The sequence below is a fragment of the Eupeodes corollae genome, chromosome 1 (genome assembly GCF_945859685.1).
Source record: "Eupeodes corollae chromosome 1, idEupCoro1.1, whole genome shotgun sequence".
In the NCBI taxonomy this organism is placed as follows: Eukaryota; Metazoa; Arthropoda; class Insecta; order Diptera; family Syrphidae; genus Eupeodes; species Eupeodes corollae.
Window position 1 is genome coordinate 7,213,482 of NC_079147.1, and position 21,564 is coordinate 7,235,045.

At 37.2% G+C, this 21,564-nt stretch overlaps 1 protein-coding gene across 1 annotated transcript; it reads right to left on the reverse strand.

The window, feature by feature from the left end:
- Positions 1-278: 278 nt before the first annotated feature.
- On the reverse strand, positions 279-20,888 carry LOC129940016 (nuclear pore complex protein Nup133). Its single transcript, XM_056048235.1, has 13 exons — positions 20,634-20,888; positions 20,398-20,569; positions 19,832-20,338; positions 19,585-19,768; positions 19,402-19,518; positions 9,510-10,113; positions 9,259-9,454; positions 9,101-9,207; positions 8,478-9,043; positions 8,069-8,421; positions 879-1,064; positions 594-810; positions 279-533 (listed from the first exon to the last, which is right to left on the reverse strand). The coding sequence occupies exons 1-13, from the start codon at positions 20,786-20,788 to the stop codon at positions 379-381; spliced, it is 3,519 nt and encodes a 1,172-aa protein (XP_055904210.1). The 5' UTR covers positions 20,789-20,888; the 3' UTR covers positions 279-378.
- Between the last annotated feature and the right edge of the window lie 676 nt (positions 20,889-21,564).

Sequence of the window (21,564 nt, forward strand, 5' to 3'; positions counted from 1 at the left end):
GCTAATACTTATATTTCAACCAACCGAAGATATGGAATGAGAGAATAGAAACAAAAATATTAAAATAAAATATGCAAATAAACTTTATCCACATGCACGTCATACTATGCTCAACTTTGAAAAAGATACAATATCGAAAAAATTATAAATAAAGTCATTGACTTTGGTGGAAAGAGAAGACACACAACCAAGACTACCATTAGAGTTAGGGGTTGCAGAATATAATATTGACATTATTTTCCTGGTTCATTAGAGTTCAATTTAAATCAAAGAATATGTAGGTTATTAGTTTTATTTTATATTTTAAATGAAATAAAGAACTTAGAAAAAACACGATTGACATAACAAAACAGACGAATATACTTAAAACTCTACAACTCATTCCTGATCCATGCCCTTTTGAAATGAATCTGTTATATGCTCGTATGCAAGTTTTATGAGATATTGGAATGATTTGTCTTGTGTTAAAGACCCCAGGTCTGAACTGTTTAGAAATTCATCAATTGATGGCAGAAATTCATCAAAATCTCCATCTTAAAAAGACAACAGTTTTATTAAAGGTAGATTCAAAAGAATTTAGATAGAAAACTTACCCATTAAATAACAGACTTCTATTAACTTAAAGAATATTGTATTTTGCAGATAATCCAATGCTGAATTCATATCGTAATGAGTCCAGGAATCTCTCAATATCGCTGCACACCATATCTTGTGACGGACATCACATGGATCGTCGACGTAGTTAAGCAACTCGATGGCTTTACGGAAATCAAATTCAGTGGCAGTCTCATTTTCTTCTGATATAAAAAGCTTAAAACAAAAGAGGAGATATACAAGATATAGTAAACTTTGTATTTTTTTTTTATTCAATAACTTACATTAATTATTTCTTCTGCTTTTAATACTTTGGGATTCTCGACATCATAGCCATATGATAGCAAAAGTTGTTCATTAAGCTGCTCCTGGTAGTCTACTAAGTTGAGTTCCGCATTTATTTCGGTGACTTGATTTGAGAGGTCTGAATCGGCAGCTAGTGATGCTAGTTTTGCTAACGATAATATTGACTAGGGAAATATGAGAAAAGGTTAGGATTTTTAAAATACTTTAATAAGAAAAAATTATATTGAATGAAGAAAAATAACAAATACTTCAAAAAATAAGGAAAGGATATATGAGGTATGTTAACGTTGACCCTTTGAAACTATTGTATGCAAACAATGGACATGGCGGACCAAGCTTTCTCTAGTAAGTCATTGGCACAGATATGCCGACAAATAATAAATAAATAAACAAATTAAGTAGCGAAACAGTCCGGTAAGAAATAAGGCGTAGTGATTGGTCGCATTCACAAAGCTAGTGGCGACATGGTCAAGAGATTCTGATTGGCTAAATCAAACTACAAAAGTAGTTGAAATCTCCCCTCCGACGTAGTGTAAAAAATTCGGCTACAAAGTTGGTGGCGAATGATTTTGACGTTTCACAATCCGCTGCTCGGTAAAGTAACAAGAATTCAAAATGAAATAAATCGTTAAATATTTAAATACAAATATAAAATATTCAAATTGTGTCTTAAATTTGATTTTATTGAATTTAAAAATACAAAAGATAAGTTAAAGTTATCAAATCAAAAATGTTTCTCATTTGTCAATAATATGACAGTTCTACATTGACAAGCTTTGTAGTGTAGTTTTGCATTCACAAAGCTAGTTGAATTTTTACTACGTAGCCACTAGCTTTGTGAATGCGACCACTTACAACTCTCAAACATTCCTGTGTGCGACCCATGTAAGGGATAGAGGGGACGTACAGTTTTATGCCGAATCCAAACGACTAATATGAGAAAGCACTATTTATGAGAGGAATCACTCTTAGAGGATCTGTCCACTTCTCACAAGAGGCAGTATCCGTAAAAAAAAAACTTTAGAATGCCGCTGACATGACAGTCTTACTATAACATATATCAAACCAAAAATACAACCACAACAAATTGTACTTTCTGCTTGAATTGACTTAGAATGATAATGCGGATTGCATGAAACAAATCCTCCATATTGAGAAGACTCAAGGCAGCTTCACTTGAAGTCGAAACCTTTTGCCTTTTTGGTCGTAGAAACCAATCAGGCATATTTATATGAGCTGTTGCAGACATTGGAAGAGGGGTTGATAATTGCATTAAAACAAAGATATTAGTTTAGTCAAACGTTTGCCGCATACGAAACTTATTGAGTTGCCAGGTGAAGTAATTGACATTAAAAAGGAAATAAATTATAGCAAAAATTGTGCGCGAACTCAAGGGGTTACGAATACCCTTATAATGATTAGATTTTCGATACAGATGGATATTGGTTTTGAATGTCTGCACATTGTAATGAGTGGGAAATATTGAGGCTGGCAAAGTTCCACACTCTTTCAGTGCGGCTAAAGATTGAATCCATATACTTAAGACTACGTTGGAAATTGGACTCAAGGGTTAACTTATGAGCATTTTTAGAAATACAGGTATTTCGGTTGAACTTTTACACGGAAGGAAAATAACTGGCTTTTTTACTAGAACATTTTTTTTTTGAAAATATCGATAAATCAAAGATGTGATCTCGCGGCAGTGTTTAAGAGAGCTCTCTCTTCAATTCTATCTAAAACACTTCATTACGTTTTTGGGCCAACAGCCCAAATATGAGAATTATACCCGAGTTTTGGACCAATAACATCAGAAGGGATACAAAACCTAAGCTCTTAGCATCATTTTTGGGGATGTCAAATATGTGATCAATCCACAAGAGATGGTTTGTTATTCACATACTTAGAACTGTTAGTCTTATCGATTCAAATTTTTAATACACCATTGGACGATGCTGTAAAGAACAGAATTGAATGAGCTTATCATACGCTGCGGTTGGTAGTCCACATCCGAAGAACAAGGATAAGAATCTAAAAACAAATATGAAAAGCGATCAGCGAAACAATGAAGACGGTTAGAAGCTTGAGAAAAAAAGTTCATTTATAAAAATAAGGAAGAGTGTCGGAGAGAAAACGGAGCCCTGGGACACACCAGCGTTTATTTTGTGGGTATCACATTTCAATAGAAATAAATTGAACGGTCCGAAATATAATTACTAACCCTATTTTATTTTCGATAAGAAAGTTTGACGCCAAAGTCTATCAAATGCCATTGAAATATCAAGTGCAACCACTGTTCCACTGTTCGGTGAGATATACCACTAGTGAAACTACTGCAACGAAAGCCATACTGCCGGTCATTAAGAAGTTTCCGTTCTTCAAGATATTTCTTTATTTGAAGAATGATCCGCGTTTCTATGGTCTTGGGACGACGTAAGTGCAATTGGACGATAGTTACAGGATGAGGATGAGAATTCGCCTCTTTAAGGGACAGACTGGGCAAATGCTGTTTTCCACCCATTTGGAACGACCATTAATGATGATGCTTTCACAAGCAAACCAATCTTCTGAAAGATAGTTGATGGAAACGCCTTATAATATTTATGAGAAGGTTGCGTGATATATACAAGGGAACCGAAATAATAACTACCAACAAAATACAGAGACTGGAATTGTTTGCTTGTGAATGAACAGAACAAAAAGAACTTACCACTTCCACCACTTTTTAGAAGCACTTAAAGGCGCTATATTCAATTTTACACAAAAAAACTGTCGCATGACAAATTAATAAATTTTGTTAATAGAGCCTTGATTTTCAAGTCAAGAAGTATTTAATCACCAAGATATTCCATGACCGACAAATATAGATTCGAGAAAAAAATTTTAAATGCTTATTGGAAACATTAAGCTCATATTCCAACAGCTTAAATTAGAATGGGAATGCGTTGGTAGACTATGTGTGCTAGGCAAGCATAATAACATCTCACTTTATTGTATACCGGGGCATATTGGAGTCCAGACCAATGAAGAGTAATAATTAGTAAAAACGGTAAGCAATGAATGCATTAGTAAGGCTAGAGCAGCATTGCTATGTTGGAGAGATTGTGCCCAAAAGCAAAATTAAATCAGAGCCTTGAGCTTTGGATTGAACACACTAAGGCATGCTACCATACAGCTTGTGAACTACATCCATAAATTGTTTCGATCTGTATCACTCAAAGTATAAACAAATCTAAGATTAACTACAGGGTTACTAAGTGATCACTGCAAGTTGACACTTCGGCATCCTAAAATTGGAGAGCAGTGTTTTTTTTTTTTTAATGAGAATGAGAAGAAAGTTATATGTAATTTCATGATTCATTGGAACATCTAGAATCTGCTAGATAAGGTTTAACTCGAATCTCATTATTTGACCTTACTGTTTTTGCATACGGTTTTTAAACAAGACAATCAACTAGAACTATCAACAAAATTAAAATTTTCTCAATTTTGAATGTGACATTATTTCAAAAGTTTAATCACTAACAATCTAAGATCCCAAACTATATTTGAAGTTATTCTTGAACAAAAAAGAAGATTAAAATGAGAATGGACTGGACGCTTATCTCCGAAACAAAAATTGGTAAGACAAAGGTTTAAGAATAAAATTCAAGCCATAAATAGACGAATACGATATTTTTATCCTGTCTTAAAATACCCCAAATACTTTAGTTCCACTAATAAACTATTTTGCAGATATTATTGCAGACCGAACAACTTATCCAGCCCTTAATGGGGCACAATAGTTCTCAAAGTCTCAGTACATTAGTTAATAGTCTTTTTAATCATTGTTTCATTTTAAAAACGAAATATGTGCGTAAAGAGATTTAAAAAGAAACTATATGTATTGTGACTCGAAAAATAGTGGCGTGAGCTCCAACCCAAAAACATCCATGTTAGCGAATCATTTTGTTATTTGTATTTGTATTTATTTCAAAAATCGTTTACAAAGTAGGACAGAAGTCTTATAAAGTGTTGCAAGCCTTTACATTAATTTCAGAGTTCGAATAAGAATTATATGCCTAAGACTTCTATTTACAAATGTATATAAAGAAAGGGATATTTAACATCAATTTTTTGCCCAATAGTTGAAAAGTACAAATTTAAATCTACTTATGCTTTTTATACGATGGGCAGAGAGTTCCAAAGATATACAATATGAATAAAAAATTGGCGAACAGTATCAAGAAAATTGTATCGGGGTAATATTAAAGCAAAGGACCTTGTTGAATGAGGGAAATTTAGCTTACCGTATAGATAATCAGGTTGTTGTGTTTGGATGATTTCATGCAGGTAACTCAGGGAGCGAACGTTTATTATGCTTTCTAGGCTACAACCAGAAATCCGTACCGCAAAAATTAATATGTGATCATAACGACGTAGATTAAAAATATAGCGGGCAATATTGTTATAAGCAACATTCAATTTATGACTAGTCACACAGTCTAGTTTACAAAAGATTCACACCCATACAGCACAATTGGTAGTAAAGGGTGTGCCAAAATTAACGCAAGATTTGAATTTGCCGGAATTTGTGCAGTGAAGTGTTGGCAACCCTGAAAAAAGCAATTTGACAGCTAACAGTATAGGGTTTTTAAAAATGGAGCGTTACACGATAGAACAACGTGTCTTCATTATTAAAGAATATTTCAAAAATAGTGAAAGCTTGACGGCTGCAGTTCGAAAATTTCATACAAAATATGGTCGGAATAGTGTTTTAACTTTGTCAACTGTGAAGAGATTAATTGAAAAAATCATGGAGACTGGATCCGTTGGAGACGCCATACACACTTGTCGTCCAAAAACAAGCCGTTCAAATGTGAATATCGAAGCAGTGCGTGAGAGTGTTGCTGACAATCCAGGGACCTCAATTCAACGTCGTGGACAAGAATTGCAAATTTCAAGAACCTATCTACAGCGTATACTCACCAAAGATCTGTGTCTTCATGCTTACAAAATTCAATTAACACAACAATTGAAGCCTAATGACCATGAAAGAGAAGGGAGTTCGTTGAATGGATTATTGAACATCAACAAATGGACCCTGATTTTTCGAGCAAAATCATCCCAAGCGATGAAGCACATTTTTATCTTGACGGCTTTGTCAATCGCCAAAATTGCCGCATTTGGGGTTCGGAGAACCTACATGTGATTTTCGAAAAACAAATACATCCACAACGCGTGACTGTATGGTGTGGATTTTGGGCTGGAGGCATAATTGGGCCATATTTTTTTGAAAATGATGCTGGTCAAGCAGTGACTGTTACTGGTGCTCGATATCGCGACATGATTACACAGTTCTTTCTGCCAAAATTGGATGATATTGATGTGTCCAATATGTGGTTTCAACAAGACGGTGCCACATGTCATACAGCCCATGAAACAATTCAATTACTGCATGAGACCGTGTGATTTAACACCATTAGACTTCTTTTTATGGGGTTATTTGAAATCACAAGTCTATGTCAACAAGCCCACAACCACCCGTGCATTAAAGGAGGAGATTCAACGCTGCATCAACGAAATTCAGCCACATTTATGCAGAATGGTCATGGAAAATTTCAACAAAAGAGTGCGCATGTGCATGCAAGGCCGTGGAAGCCGATGTGTTATTCCATACATAACCCTATCCTATGTACTTTACGACTCAATAAAAATATAACTATCAAAAGACTAAAAACGGCGTTTTCTATTTAATTCAAATCTTGGGACACCCTTTATAAGGGCCTTAGCAAGTAGGGGTTTAGTTTTGATCGGGATGAAATTTCGAGTGGCTGGAAGAAGGCGGAGACTTCCTCTTAAGGTGGTCATACTCCTGCTAGGTTTGTAGCAGTGCTAACATATTCAATGGTTTCGTCGTCATTTTTCAAGGGGTTTAAACCCTATAGATCAAAGTTTTTGCGATAGATGTTGATTTGACAGGGTTAAGGCGGAGATGGTTCTTTTTTGACTACTGTTCATTAGACCCAAAAGGTCGACTTATCAGGAGCTCATCATCAGCAAAAAGATGAATTAACAATGTTTAGAAACTTGTGGTAACTCATTTATGTAAAGTGAGAAGAGGATTGGTCCAAGGAAAGATCCCTGTGGCACTCCACTCAAAACATTGATAAATGTGGACGAGTATCAATTGGCCACCACGCATTGTTGCCTTCCGCTGAGATACGAAAGAACAATCTTACATGACTCTAAAGAAACCCCAAAGTTAATTCACAGCTTTCTAAAAAGAATTGAGTGGTTAACAGTATCAAAAGCCTTTGAATAAATCTAACAGTGTTAGCAATGTAACATGATCACTGTCCATTGCCATTCTTATTTCATCAATGAGAAAAAGTAAGACTGATTTAAAGCTCGAAAACTAGACTGATCTGCCACAGAATAGTTTTTTCAAACACCTTCGAAACAAATGGAAGAATGGCAATCGGCCGAAATTCAGCAGCAGTACCTGTTTGCTTTTTGGGCATGGGAATAATCTTAGTCTTCTTCTATTCTAAAGGAAACTCGCAAGTAGTCAATATGCTGTTTAATATGTAGGTTATATAGCGCAGTATATATGGAAGCAGTAGTCTCAAGAACTTAGGGTCCATTTGGTCCAGCCCAGTAGCATAAGTGTTAATCGATATTATTGACCTTTACATTCTTATAAAACTCAGAGAACTGTTGATAGCAGTTGGGTCCTCCTCAGTAAGGGAATGAACAGATGAAGCACAACTTTAAAGGGCATGAACGTAAACTTTTTGTTGAGAGCATCACAATCGACGTCACCAACAGGCTTTTTAGATTGTTTGCCAATACGGATTTCAAGCAGGTGTTTCCATATTTTTTTGCCAGAGGTTAAAGAACCAAGTTTATTTTCTGACCATTACGACAACTTAATTACGCAGTCTGCAATACAATTTGTAGAAGTGCTCCAGTTTGTAACGTCTCCATTGACTGCAGGCGGCATCTCGTCGTGACATCAGAGTAGAGATGTCGCTATTCAGCCAAGGTAGAGCCGTATGCCTAACGAGTACGAGAAGGGTTTAAATAGGAGCATGCCTCTCCAAGTTAAAAGTCCAACTGAACTTAATTCCAAAACGCATATAATTCATTCTAAAAAGAGGTGGCAAATAACATATTCTCATAAATTTACCTTCTTTCGTTGAACAAATTCGGTTTCATCTTGACCCAATTGGAACAGTATTCCAGCAGCTCTATCAAAATCTCCATTGAAAATCAATTGAATCCAGCCAAGTGATGGATGATCCCTTAAGAACTGCGACAACGCAGCTTGATTTCCCTTAAAACGCTCAAACACATCGCCTTGTCGATTTTGTCTCAAATGCCAATTGATAGCAAATTGTGAAAAATCATATTCCTGATACTTTTCAATGTATCCATCCAAGCGATCTTGGTTGCCAGTTTGATCACAAATCACAACCAAACTCTGGAAATCGAGGTACTTCTCTGCTAATTTAGCTGCCAATTCATATTGACCTTCATCAACTAAAGAGAAATCATATTTATTCAAAAATGTTTAAATGTTGTCAGAAAGTTCTTACTGAGTATCAAAATTAATTCCTTTCTTTGTGATTCATATTGCTGCAAAAGAACTCCGTATTTCTCATTGTCTTTGATGCTTTCCAAGTAGTTCTTCCTTCCATCGAGGACAAAGTCAATGAGTTCCATAATTTGTTGATAGAGTTTGTATTTTATTTCGGGCTCTCCCGTGGACTTGGCTCCATATTTTACAGTAATTGAAATCAAATGTGTCAGTGAGTCCCGTAAACCATTTTTTCCCGACATTGCTGTCCAAGGTAAGTACTCGTAGGAATTACTTTTGTCTGCTGGCAGAATATATTTGGCCATGTTTTGCTCCCTGAACGATATAACTTCGTGTAAGATCGATAGGATAATCGCATTTAGGTCACACAAGAACGCCGCAATAGCCGAGGATTGATGATGGGATTCTATCTTTGAGTCGGCAACTTGACAAAGAGCTTGAATAACATCTTGAAATTGTGTCAATCTGACATAGAACAGATCCTGTGAGGTGAGATTTCCAGATGGGAACTCCTTCCATTGGGAAATGACAATTTCCAAGGCTTCATCGATGAGCTTATTGTGTCTGGAAATTGTAAATATTCAAGCAAATTTTCGAAAACTAATCAAAAGTTTTTCTTACTTGTTATGAGCCATCTTGAGGGCAATTGCAGCGATAATTTTCTCATTGATATCCGAAACGACATAACACGTTGGCTTAACTAGTCCACGATACGACACGGCATTTAACTGGAAATTTAGAATAAAATAATTTGTAAAATAAGATTTTGGTCGACTTACCTTATCCCAAAGACCAGTGGAGTGTAAAAAGTCAACAAAATGACTCAAAGCCATATTTTTCTCCTTTAATTGACTTATAATTTGAAGTGACGAAGAACTTCCCAGGGAGTGCTTGAGATTTTTCTCGACTTGTTCCCATCGTGGATCAGCTGCTGGGATGTCTTCAGCCAAGTCCTCAGCTATAGCTACAACGGTCCTATAAAAATCCATGTTAAAACTTAAGCAACTAAAAACCCAACAAAATTATTTACTTATCGAGTTGCCCATCCAACTCATCTAGGCCAATATCTGCCGGAACCAGATCCTTCAATATCGAAGTGCACATAGTGTTGTTTCGTTTGATGTGATAGATAAATGCAGCTTTCAACTGACTAACTTCATCTTTGTTGTCGTTGAAAATCTCATCCGGATCCAGTTCGTACATTGAAAGACTATTTAAGTTAACAGTCTGATTGATGGCGGTATTATTCAAGGAATCGGAGAATGGCGGTGTGAAGACATCGGGAGAATATGATGAGTTCAAAAAGTCACTATTATCAAAGTCCGATGGCGAAACACACACGAGTCCATGGTTGCGACTGAAGAAAAGTGGAATATTGCCACAAACAGCTGCACTCAGAATGTGATCGTCTTGAAGTTGGAATTCTATTTTTTCAGCCTCCAAATCACCACCAGTGGGGTTAAGGAGATTTACGGGGTATATTGTTTTGTCGCAGTATAAATAGGCATAGGATCGACAGATTATGAAACGAAGTTGCAAGCAATTGACTTCCGTTCCAGTGCTGTAGAATTGTGAAAGTTTCAATGGAATAAAGGAACTAAGACGAAGGTACTCCGGTTCCTGTTCCAATATAACTGGAAAAAAAAAAACAAAATAAAGAACTGCATTATTACAACTGCTTTTAATACACTTGAATAAAGTGTATTATTTTAACATAAATTCTAAAGTCAAGAAATTCATTTTAGGGGAAATAGTTCAATAACAGAGGCAGTCGAGTTTTGAAATAGAAAAATGTAAACTGATGCAAATAAATTACAAAAATAAAATTGTTCAAATTAATCAGTTTTTTGTATAAACGTTTATTTTCCTCAGGGTAGTCAACCAGTTCTCTACTTATTCTTTAGTAAAGACTTTACGGATGGAAAGAATATCCTGCATAGATGAATTTTTAGATGCTTTATTTATAAAGTTGGATACTTAAGTTAAGATAAGTTATTGTAAAATAAATTTTTCAATGGATTATGTTTTTAATTCACTGAATTTTTAGCAAAAACATAAACTATTTATACATTTTCAGGCTCTTTTAAATCCATACGTTGAATCAGCTATTCTGTCAGATACGCTTATATAACATAAACTGGGCAGGTTCAGGATATAAGGGACTTCATTTGCAGTCAACTTCATTCTTTGAACGTACATTTTGACCAAAACAACTAGTTAGTTTTTCTGAACTTTACTTCGCAACGCTTTACTTTAAGTTCACAGTAAAAAAAAAGTACCAAACAAATTATTGTCTACACAACGCTCCTCAGGCAAGATAGAAGTCCATCACGATTTATATTTTGTACTGTAAAGAAATATATCTTATTTCTTTTGCAAACTGTCAAGGAAAGCTTTTACACAACACATCAAATGAAATGAAGAAAATAAATAAATCATAGAGTTATAAAGCTTTCAGAATAAAAAAAACTTGATCAACTATCATTTTAATAGAAGTAGATAGGGAGATTTTTCTTGACTAACTTTCCAGTCAACTTTCCATTAAAGTTGCCTTAATTTGAAGATAATTTTCTGGCAGCTGGGCAATCAGATACTAGAAACTTGCCTAATTTTCAAGTCGTTTATGTCGTCTGAACCTGCCCACTGTCAGATACCTCTGGATTCTTTTTATGACATTTAAATTTAAAGAGCAGCAGGCCTACCTGTAATTATCTGAAATTATCGAGGTGAGGTGCTGATAGGGTGGGTGCATTCAACCAAGTCTGAGAAGAGATATGTATGCCTGATGACAGGTCAAGTGGCTCATAATGCCCAATCTACACAAAGGGTGATCCTATGTCCCGTAACACCGCACACCATCTCTTCATCGACTTCAAAGCCGTATATAACATAAGTCGCCAAGAGCTTCTAAATATAAGCGATTTCTTAAGGTTGGCCAATTAACTGATCCAGCCCTTTGCCTTTTAGCGCTACAAAATTGTAACACTTTATTTTGTTTTCCGCGAGGGGAGGGTTTTTAAATTATTTATCAACTCGCACTCAACCGAATACGAACGCGATCCAAAGGAGAGAACGAAAAAATAGCAACTATACAGCTCGTTGACGAAGCTGTAACCGCGGCTGCTCAGCTGGGCTGGGTTCCTATGGAAGATTTTTTGTAAATTGTAACAACGTTGATCGATTAATAAAATCAATAAAATTGTTACAATTGAAAGTATTCTATTGCAAGTACCTACAGTGGGGTACGTTGCAATGAAAATGGGCACCAGATTTTTTTTATTAACCGAAGTAGAAAATTTCAAAACTCTTTGCGATGAGTGAAGCGATTGAAAAAAAAAACACAACGAAAGTTTGTTTTTGAATTTAAAATGTATTCTTTGGGAAACCGTGGGATGAAAGATCCCTGGATTAAAACCCAAAATGTTTTTCAAATAAAATTAAAATTACAAACGGAATGAAGTTTAAATTAAACAAAGAAAGAAAAAAATGGCAAAAGAAAATGGGCTTTTTAATGCCGGACGCGTCTCGAAAAATATAAATTCGAAAAGAACAAATAAACAAAAGAAACAAAAGAAACAAACTGCTCATCTTTTTTTTCCTATTTTCCTTCTATTCATGATTCTCACACCTCTAATCTCAATTCCTTTTTTTTAAATTGCTCGAACTTTTGACTATCCTCTTTCTTGACTTTTCTTCTATTTTACTGCTCGCTTGCTAGCTCTTTCAAGAGTTACTTCCAAGCTAATTCCCATATGTGTCCTTCCTTCCTCGTCTATCCAGTCACACACACATTTCTCCAACACAAGCATTCGTTTTCGTGACTGTCGGCCACGGCATCACAGCGCAATCATGTTATTTCTTCAAGATAACCTTCTAGCAGATAACAGGTTTTCACAACTGCTTGGCTAAGGGAACGACATAGGCACTGGCTCCCGCTAGAAGCGATATGTCTTAGAAGCATTTACAGCTATAGATGAACAGGCGAAACGCATTGGCTTTCAAGCGAATGAAGACAAAACAAACAACAAATAAAGCCCCCTCTGTCTATTGTCTAGGACAAAACAACACTATTTGTGGTAGCAGAAATTTCGAGGTTGTCAAGGATTTCACCTTCCTCGGAATAAACATTAATTCTACCAACGTCACCTTAGTGGAAATCTGACGAAGAATTACCCTAGTTCAAAGCTCCTTTTTTTTAAAAAAAAAGTATACATTATACAAAACTTTATTTTTACCAGTTCTACTTTACGGCCTTTCGAGAGAAAATCCTTTACTAGATATGGCCCTATATGCAAAGAGGGCGTATGGAAAATAATATTCAATGGTGAATTGTACGAGTTGTATCGAGATGTCCATGTAGTCTAAAGAGTCAAAACACTCCGACTACACTGTCTTGGACGCATCGAGCAAATGGACTATTGTCGCTCTAGCAAAGGAAGTCTTCCCACAGGTTCGAGACAAAAAGGAAGACCGCAAGAGTCTTGGTCGCAACGACTGGAAGGAAATTACCAGGGATCATAAACGATGAAAGAACGCAATATTTCAGGCTGAGACCCTCCATGGATCGGGTGACGGATAAATTCAAATTCAATGATCAAGATTATTTTTGGAAGAAAAGGAAGCTGGCAAAAGCCAATCAAAATCCCTTGACTACGTAGCCACTACCCTTGTGAATGCGACCATCTTCGGAAGTTAGGTCATAGATGGTCAAAAGAATGCACTGAGTTGACAAGGTTCAGTTGTACCAGGCAAATCAAACGTCAACCAAAAACATGAATTTTTTTATTTATAATTTATACAAGTAATTTTGATAGAATTGATAACATTCAAAAAAGATTGACAATGTTTGCATTGAGAAACTTAAGTTGGGCCGAAAGCTTACCCCCATATAAGTCAAGGTGCTTTTTAATAGATATGAAATGTTTAAAACAGTTAGAGAAATGTTATGTAAACTTTTTTAAGAAATATGTTGTTTTGTTCCATTCACAGGACAAACTAAGAATTAAATTAACTCCGTTTACTCGTTTATCGACGCTTTTTTATTCTATAGGTTGTAAAGTCGACATTCAAATGGAGAGAAATGTTTTTAAAGCGATAGTCTAAGAACTTACAGCAAATTTGTAGTGTGAAGGTATAACTTACTTACTTAAGCGCTACAGTCCTGTGTGAACTAGGGCCTCACCCAACAAACTTCTCCATCTAGCTCGGTCCCTAGCTAGATGTCTCCAGTTTCGCGCTCCTAGTTGGGTGAGGTCACCTTCCACTTGTGCGCGCCACCTGATCCGCGGTCTTCCTCTACTGCGCTGTCCTGTGGGTGCGGATTCGAAGACTTTCCGGGCCGGAGCATTGGTTCCATGCGCTCTACGTGACCAAGCCATCTTAGTCTTTGGACTTTTACTCTTCTTGCTAAGTCTACGTCGCTGTACAGCCCGTACAGTTCGTCGTTCCATCTTCTCCTCCACTCCCCTTCGATGCATACGGGACCGTAGATCACACGAAGAACTTTTCTCTCGAAGCGACCCAAGGTGCTTTCATCCGCTTTTGTCATGGTCCATGCTTCTGCACCGTATAGCAGGACGGGGATAATAAGGGTCTTATATAGCAACACTTTGGTCCCTCGAGAGAGGACATTACTACTCAATTGCTTTCTTAGTCCAAAGAAACAGCGGTTAGCAAGAGTTATTCTGCGTTTGATCTCAGCGCTGGTGTTGTTTTCTGCGTTTACAGCGGAGCCTAGGTAGACGAAGTCCTTGACTATCTCAAAGGTACGTCTGTCGATTGTGACGTTTTGACCAAAACGTCGGTGTTGTATGTCCTTTCTTGACGACAGCATGTACTTTGTTTTGCCCTCATTAACCGTTAAACCCATTTTTGCCGCCTCTGCCTCAATACTCACAAAAGCCCCATTGACATCACGCTGAGTTCTTCCGATTATGTCAATGTCTACAGCATATGCCAGTAATTGGACAGACTTTTGAAAGATAGTGCCTCTAGTGTTGACGTGTGAGCTCTGCACTATTCTTCCAAGCACGATGTTAAAAAAATCGCATGACAGCGCATCACCTTGTCTAAAACCTTTTTTGACATCAAAAGGTTCTGTTAAGTTGTTTCCAACCTTTATGGAGCAGCATGAATGATGGTGGGTGTCGATTTGGTGCTCTTGAGTTTTTTCCAGGATCTGCCGTAATGTGAATATTTGATCAACTGTGGACTTTCCTGGTCTAAAACCACACTGATAAGGACCTATCAGGTTGTTGACGATGGGCTTTAGACGTTCACATATTACGGCAGAGAAGATTTTATAGGCAATGTTAAGTAGACTTATTCCTCTATAGTTGGTGCAGTTTAGAGGGTCTCCTTTTTTCAGGATCGGGCAAACAATACTGAGGTTCCATTCATCGGGCATGTTTTCTTCCGACCATATCTTACAGATAAGTTGGTGCATGCTCCTAACCAACTTATCTCCAGCTGCTTTAAAGAGCTCGGCATTCAAGCCATCTGCTCCAGCAGCTTTATTAGACTTCAACTTAGATATGGCAATCTTTACTTCGTCTAAGTCGGGAGGACGGGATTGTTGGCTTTCGTCGTCTATATCGAATGGGTCATCCTGCCTGACAGCGGGATTCAGTTCTTCGTCGCCGTTATACAGTCTGCAGAAGTGGTCCTTCCATATCCTCAGCATTGACTGCGGTTCCACTATGATGTTTCCGCTTTAGTCTTTGCAGCCTTCGGTTCTAGGTTTATGTACCTGTGAATTTCGTTTCACCTGTTCATAAAACTTTCGAACCTCATTCCTGCTTTTATACCTCTCAACATCTTCGACCGCACGCTTCTCATGCCCTCTCTTTTTCCTTCTGAAAAGTCGGCGTTCCTCTCGCCTCTTCTGCTCATAGAGCTCACGAGCAGCTCTCGTCCTTTTATGCAGCGCCGCTTTGCGTGCCTGTTGTTTGGCTGCATTTGCCTGCCGACATTCCTCATCAAACCAGGGGTTCCTTGTTGGTGGCTGTTTGAAACCCAGCACATCAGAGGCGGCTTCTCTGATTGCATCTTGGCAATGTTGCCACTGATTTTCGATACATTGTGTTGGCGGCAGAGAACTTCGAGAGAGGTTACTTGTCACTCGGTCGGAAAAGGATTTGGCGATCTCTGGCGATTGTAGCCGTTCGACGTTGTATCTTCTCCCAGCACCTCCCTGTTTTGCCTTGGGTCTGGAAATCCGAAGTGCTACCCTGGCTACAACGAGGTAGTGGTCCGAGTCGATGTTAGCTCCTCGGAAAGTTCGTACATCCATAATGCTGGAAGCGTGTCTGGCGTCGATCGCAATATGGTCAATCTGGTTGACGGTAGATTGATCTGGAGAAGTCCAAGTTCCTTTGTGGATGTTGAGGTGTGGAAAACGCGTACTGGCTACCATGACGTTTCGCCCCGCAGCAAAATCTATGAGCTTGAATCCATTGTCGGAAGTGTTGTCGTGCAGGCTGTTTTTCCCGATTATTCCACCAAAGATGTCTTCCCTTCCTAGCTTGGCATTAAAATCGCCCAGGACTATTTTAATATCGTAGCTAGGGCACTGCTCATAAGTTTTGTCTAGGAGCTCGAAGAACATATCTTTGGTGTTGTCATCTTTCTCTTCTGTGGGGGCGTGCGCGCATATCAGGCTAATGTTGCCGAATTTAGCCTTGATGCGTATGGTCATGAGGCGCTCATTGATGCACCTATAGCTCAAGACTTCTTGCCTAAGTCTGGCTCCAATGACGAATCCGCATCCAAATAAGCGCTGTTGGTTTTCGTGGTAGCAGTCACCATAGTAAATATCGCAGTTTTTCATCCTCTTTTTGCCCGACCCATCCCATCGTATTTCCTGGATGGCGGTGATATCTGCTTTATATCGTTCTAGGGCCTCCGCTAATTCTTCGGCCGCACGTGGTCTGTTAAGGGACCTAACATTCCACGTGCATATCCGAAGTTCGTTGTCCTTTATTCGTTTGCGTTGGTTGTCAACAGTAAATCCGTCCGTATCCGAGGCTTGTTGGTGCTTCGCAACTTTGAAAGCTTTAACGTGGCCAGGAAGTCACCCCGACGCACAACCCCCAACCTGGAGGGCCAGATCCTAAGTATAACTCCAAGGATGGGGAGCCGGATAAAACCGCTCCTTACAGGCCTGGGCTCCGAATAAGTCGAAGAAGCCCTATAAGGTGTTCACTAAGTAGTTCAACCTTACTGGAACTGTAGACGCCACCGTTGATTCCATCTCGGGAATTCCTCCGCTGCCGTCTGGATAAGGAGAGGTGCCTTAGTGGAAACACCTCTCCCCACCTCTCTCGTTTGCTGCCCCCAACAACTTTCCACTGGGGTTGGAACCCAATCTCCAGTTGAGGTACTAGGCACCCGATGTTCACCACGTGGAGGTGAGAGTAGGAGTTGATAGACAGAGGTTGGTTTTAAGAAAAACCTGTGGACGCTTGTGTCCTCTTGAATGCACATGTCTACCATTTGAACATGTGAAGGTATAAACCATATTTAAAAACGGGTTTGTTGAGAAATAGGATAAGTGATATAAAACATTTTAAAAATAGTAAACAAATAAATAACCAAATTCCTATTTTTGGGTTATGATGTTGTATAGAGCTTCAAATCTAACTTAACAACATGCAAAACTGACAGAAAATAGTTCAACATAGAGCTTAAGCCTATAGTTAACAAATAGAAACATCAATGGAAGACAGCTCCGAAAAAGAAGAGATATTAAACACCAGCAGATTGCAATCCGGACCCCAAAAACGAGAAGAACTAGTAAGTAAATAGTATGTATTAGATAATAAGAAATAAGATAAGAAATTGTAAAACCTAATAGCAAAAATCGAAAACCAAAGTAGTCCGTCACGAAGTTGAAATATAACAGAAAAACAGATTTTTTTCTAATAATTTTAATTAAAGTTTTCTATTTGTACAAGTAAAAAGTGAAATGACTGCAAAAAAAAACACAAGAGCATGGGAGCAAAGCATTTTTCCCCCCATTATTTCGTTTTTAGCAAGCATTCAGCAAAGCGCTATGAAACGAATAATTTCTAATCTTGTACGGTATTCAATGGAGAACAAACAATAAATTTAGTTTCTGAGCTATAAGCATTTTTGAATTTCATTAGACAAATGAATCAACATTAAGCTGCATCTAACCAAAAATATGTTACTTTGAGCACCATAAGTATTTGGATTATTTTAAAATAAGATAATTCCTTTTTTTTCTAGTACTGCCTTAGATATCTGTGCCTCTGGCTTTAACTTTTAATATTCATTTTTCATGATTTTAAATTATATTTATTAAATTAACTTTACCTTCGTCTGGTGTCTTTTTTCCTTATTGCAAAACCTACACCGCTTTCCAAACCAAAAATGCCGACGTTCAGCTTATTAATCTTAGATTTTTCTGTTTAGAGTGACAAGATACAAACACCGTTCCCAAGTTTTTATCTTTATACGTCCTTATCCAATTTTTTATATCTAACCAACACACAAATGAATACAACTACGAGCAATTGGAAAATATAATAGAGCTTAAGCCAAGTTTTGAGTATTTAAATGGGCGAAAAAATAGAAATGGGTAAAGCATCACATTTCACCAAAAGCATGTATGGTATCTTCCAAGAGTGCGTAACCTTTATAATATAATATAATCCAGTTCTCTAAACTAAACTTTTAAACTAAATAATAATTCCCCACTTCTTAAGTATTAATTCAAAGCGACAGTTCTTTTTAAACGCAGCTCCTTTATGGAATTCAATGCCACACAATCGAAATACCGATAATTTAAAACGTTAATGTCATGTCATAACTTGATTCTGGTCTAGACTGCTTTTGTTGCTGTTGGCATCGCTGATTCTCTGTTAATTTTGTTCTAACTTTGTCTCTTCTTTTTATTGTTTTATTGATATTGTAACATTTTAATTTTCTTTAAGGTTTTTTTTTTTATTTTATTCCACTATAAGCTTTTAACTATTTCCTAAGTTATGCTAAGCTCTTTATAAACTAAAATAAACTAAACTGAAAAAAGAATATGTTTACTTGACATACACCGTACGTACGAAATTAAGTTAAAACAATAGTGATTCAAAATTTTAGGAAGTGCGAGTATTACGCCAGAATTTCTTAGTGGGGGAAGGCAATTGGCTTACTCGAGAGAACATTTTTCGTAGAAGTGTCGGTGAAACCAAAAATACATGAAACATAAAGCGAAGTGAAAGTTTCGGTTATATTTTTATCACGTATAATTTTCAATGTACCCGCCCTAATATTTGAATTACATTGAAGTATTGAGTGAATGAAGGCTTAAGATAATATTCAAATCAAAAGAGTGATAAATAGTTTGCATCATCGGAGAAATCCTAAGCACATATTCACCTACTGCACAGTAAAGCTTTTAACTCTTATGGGGTACAGCTGCAGTAGTGTAGGCTATAAAGAGACATTGTTAAACTTGTCTAACTCATTTAGTCTATCCACGCTAGTTTTGAAATGAGCTTATTACTTCCATTTGCAGAATGTTGATTTCTGTTAATTCTGCTTTCTACTAATTTTCTGCTTTTACATTTTTACTATCGGTCTTGATTTATTAAGAGTTTAGTTTTGTTACAAACACTCCCGTCATAAATATAATATTTGATTTGAGAGTCTAGTTTACATTTTCACCTTCATTATTTTTTAAGTTTTTCTCGAACTTATAGTTTATGATTATACAATCACTTGAAAAGTATTAATTTATGTGTGAGGACTACTTTCAAATCGGGGCTCCTTCTCAATAAAAGTCTTCTTCGTTCCCTACTTTACAAAACTCAATATGCGGTTCTTAGCTTAGGTTCATAATACTATCATTCATGTCTTCCAAGATCTATCAAACTAAACACTATTATAGTTTTATTACATACCTATGGCATAATGCATTTGAGGAGTATGCGATGTGTTAACAGCTCCTGCGAAGACATAAACTTTTCCGTCGGATATTTGCATATCAAGCAAATTGATTTCGATCTCAGTGCTCTCAGCTGCAAAAAGGGAAAAGAAAAATACTTTAAATTTTATTCAAAATCATAACATTCTTCAACTCGAACCCCTTCCATTCCAAAACTTTTGATGAAATTCATCACGAATTTTGCGCATAACATCGTTTTCCTCGAAGAGAAGTTGTTCGTTGCCATTATTCGAAAAAATCCACTTTTGAACCCATCGATCGGCCAAAACGATGACATTCCATTCGTTGTCGGAAACTTTTTCACTATCTACTTTTACAAATTTCTAGAAAACAAAAAAAACCTTCTCAAGAACTTGACAAACAACAAGGCTTCATTTTAATCTTACATTTTCCTTATCGTGTCCACTATTCATTCCGATTATAATCGAAGCAAACTTCTTCCCAATTCCCCCGAAGAACCCGGAAGGAGCCTTGACGGTGCGATGGTGAATAACATGCCTGCCATTAACAACTTGCAGTTGAAGGAAGAGCAGGTTGCATGTGGTGGTTACGAGGAGGTATCCCTGAGGAGGAATCGGCAGTAGGAAGTCGAACTCTTGGCCATCTAGGATTCCATTGGAGTCAATGGAAGATCCATCGTGCGCGATTGATGGCCAGTAACGAACATCTCCAGTTGGAGACACCGCCAGACATGAAGCCATTTGTTGGCCATCTGGTTGAAAGACTGTGACCAGTGAAGCTTTGTGCCCAATATCACAATGAGGCAAAGTAAGTTCTCGGCATTGTGCTGTAGTTGTGCGACGCTGGGGAGTCCGAGAAAGATCTTTGTACTTTGGGGAGCCCTGACGATTGTCCTTGTACTGCCAAACTAACAGTCGTCTTCCATGAAGAGCCTAAAGAGGGCGACATTTGTAAAGTTTTTTCAGGTTGGAAAACAAAATTTAAAAAATACCCATGCCCATCCGTTGCTTGAACAGTTTATCGAAACACCACAATTTCTTTCGCTAAAGGTTAGTGCCTCATTGACAAGAACCGGCAGTTGGAAGCCAAAACTTTCCACGACATTGCATTCGGATCGTATTCCAGCTAAAGATTGAGTTGACCGCCCTGAAACACTAAATCGACTAGAAGGGGGTTTAGGTTTGTGGACATTTTATGCAAGAAAATCTTAAATGTTTTTTCTCATACCCAGTATTGGATCCTTTCTTAATGCCGCCACCGCCGCTGCCACCCATCGACTTGCGTCCAGACACTATCGAACTTGCCGAGCTTTGACGAGTTCTAGAACCAAATGGACTTCGAGACACTCCGCCAAACAATTGATTGTGTAGTGATTTGTCCATGATTGTTTTTAATTTTTAATAAATTAACTTAAATACAAATTTTCTTAGTTAGTTTTTGGCGGTTTCTCAAGACAGATTCAATTCGATACAAACTTTTGTTGATTTGGGAAAGTTGGGTTATATTTTTAAAACCAGATGTCAAATTGAATTCGCTTTGAATTTTCATGGACTTTTCGCTTTAAACAGAGATGTGTAATGAAGTGTCATCAGACCTTGCGCACACTGAGGAAATTTATGGACGGTACACATTACTGAATTAAATTTTAGTGAAATTAATTTGATTACAGTTATTATTACCAGAATTTAAATCAAGGTTTTATAAATTTTTATTTCGGACCAGTTGTTTAAATAAAAATCTTACAATTTTGTACGACTGTTTCCAACGTATCCGGTGTCATTTCATCAATAAAGCGTCAAATACTATCTTCTAAATGATCAATCATTGCAGAGATTTCATTTGAATGTCAATTTCTTGAGAAATACATGAGCAATAAAACCCGGAATCATTTGACTGTAATGTTTACAATTCACATTATCGTAAAATGAGGACTTTTTTCAACTTCTTAACCTAGAAATCCCTGAAAAGACCAAAACGCGAATTTTGAAAAGAAATGTCTACAATTTGTAGATGGTGATGTGGCCAAATGGGCTAAAAATAAAACTTTAAACACAATCTTTTATTATAATGACAGATAGTTTGACAGTTTTATATTCGAGTTTGAAGTTTTACTTCTTTTAAAAACACTCGATACAATCGTGTTTCGTTATTCGACCAG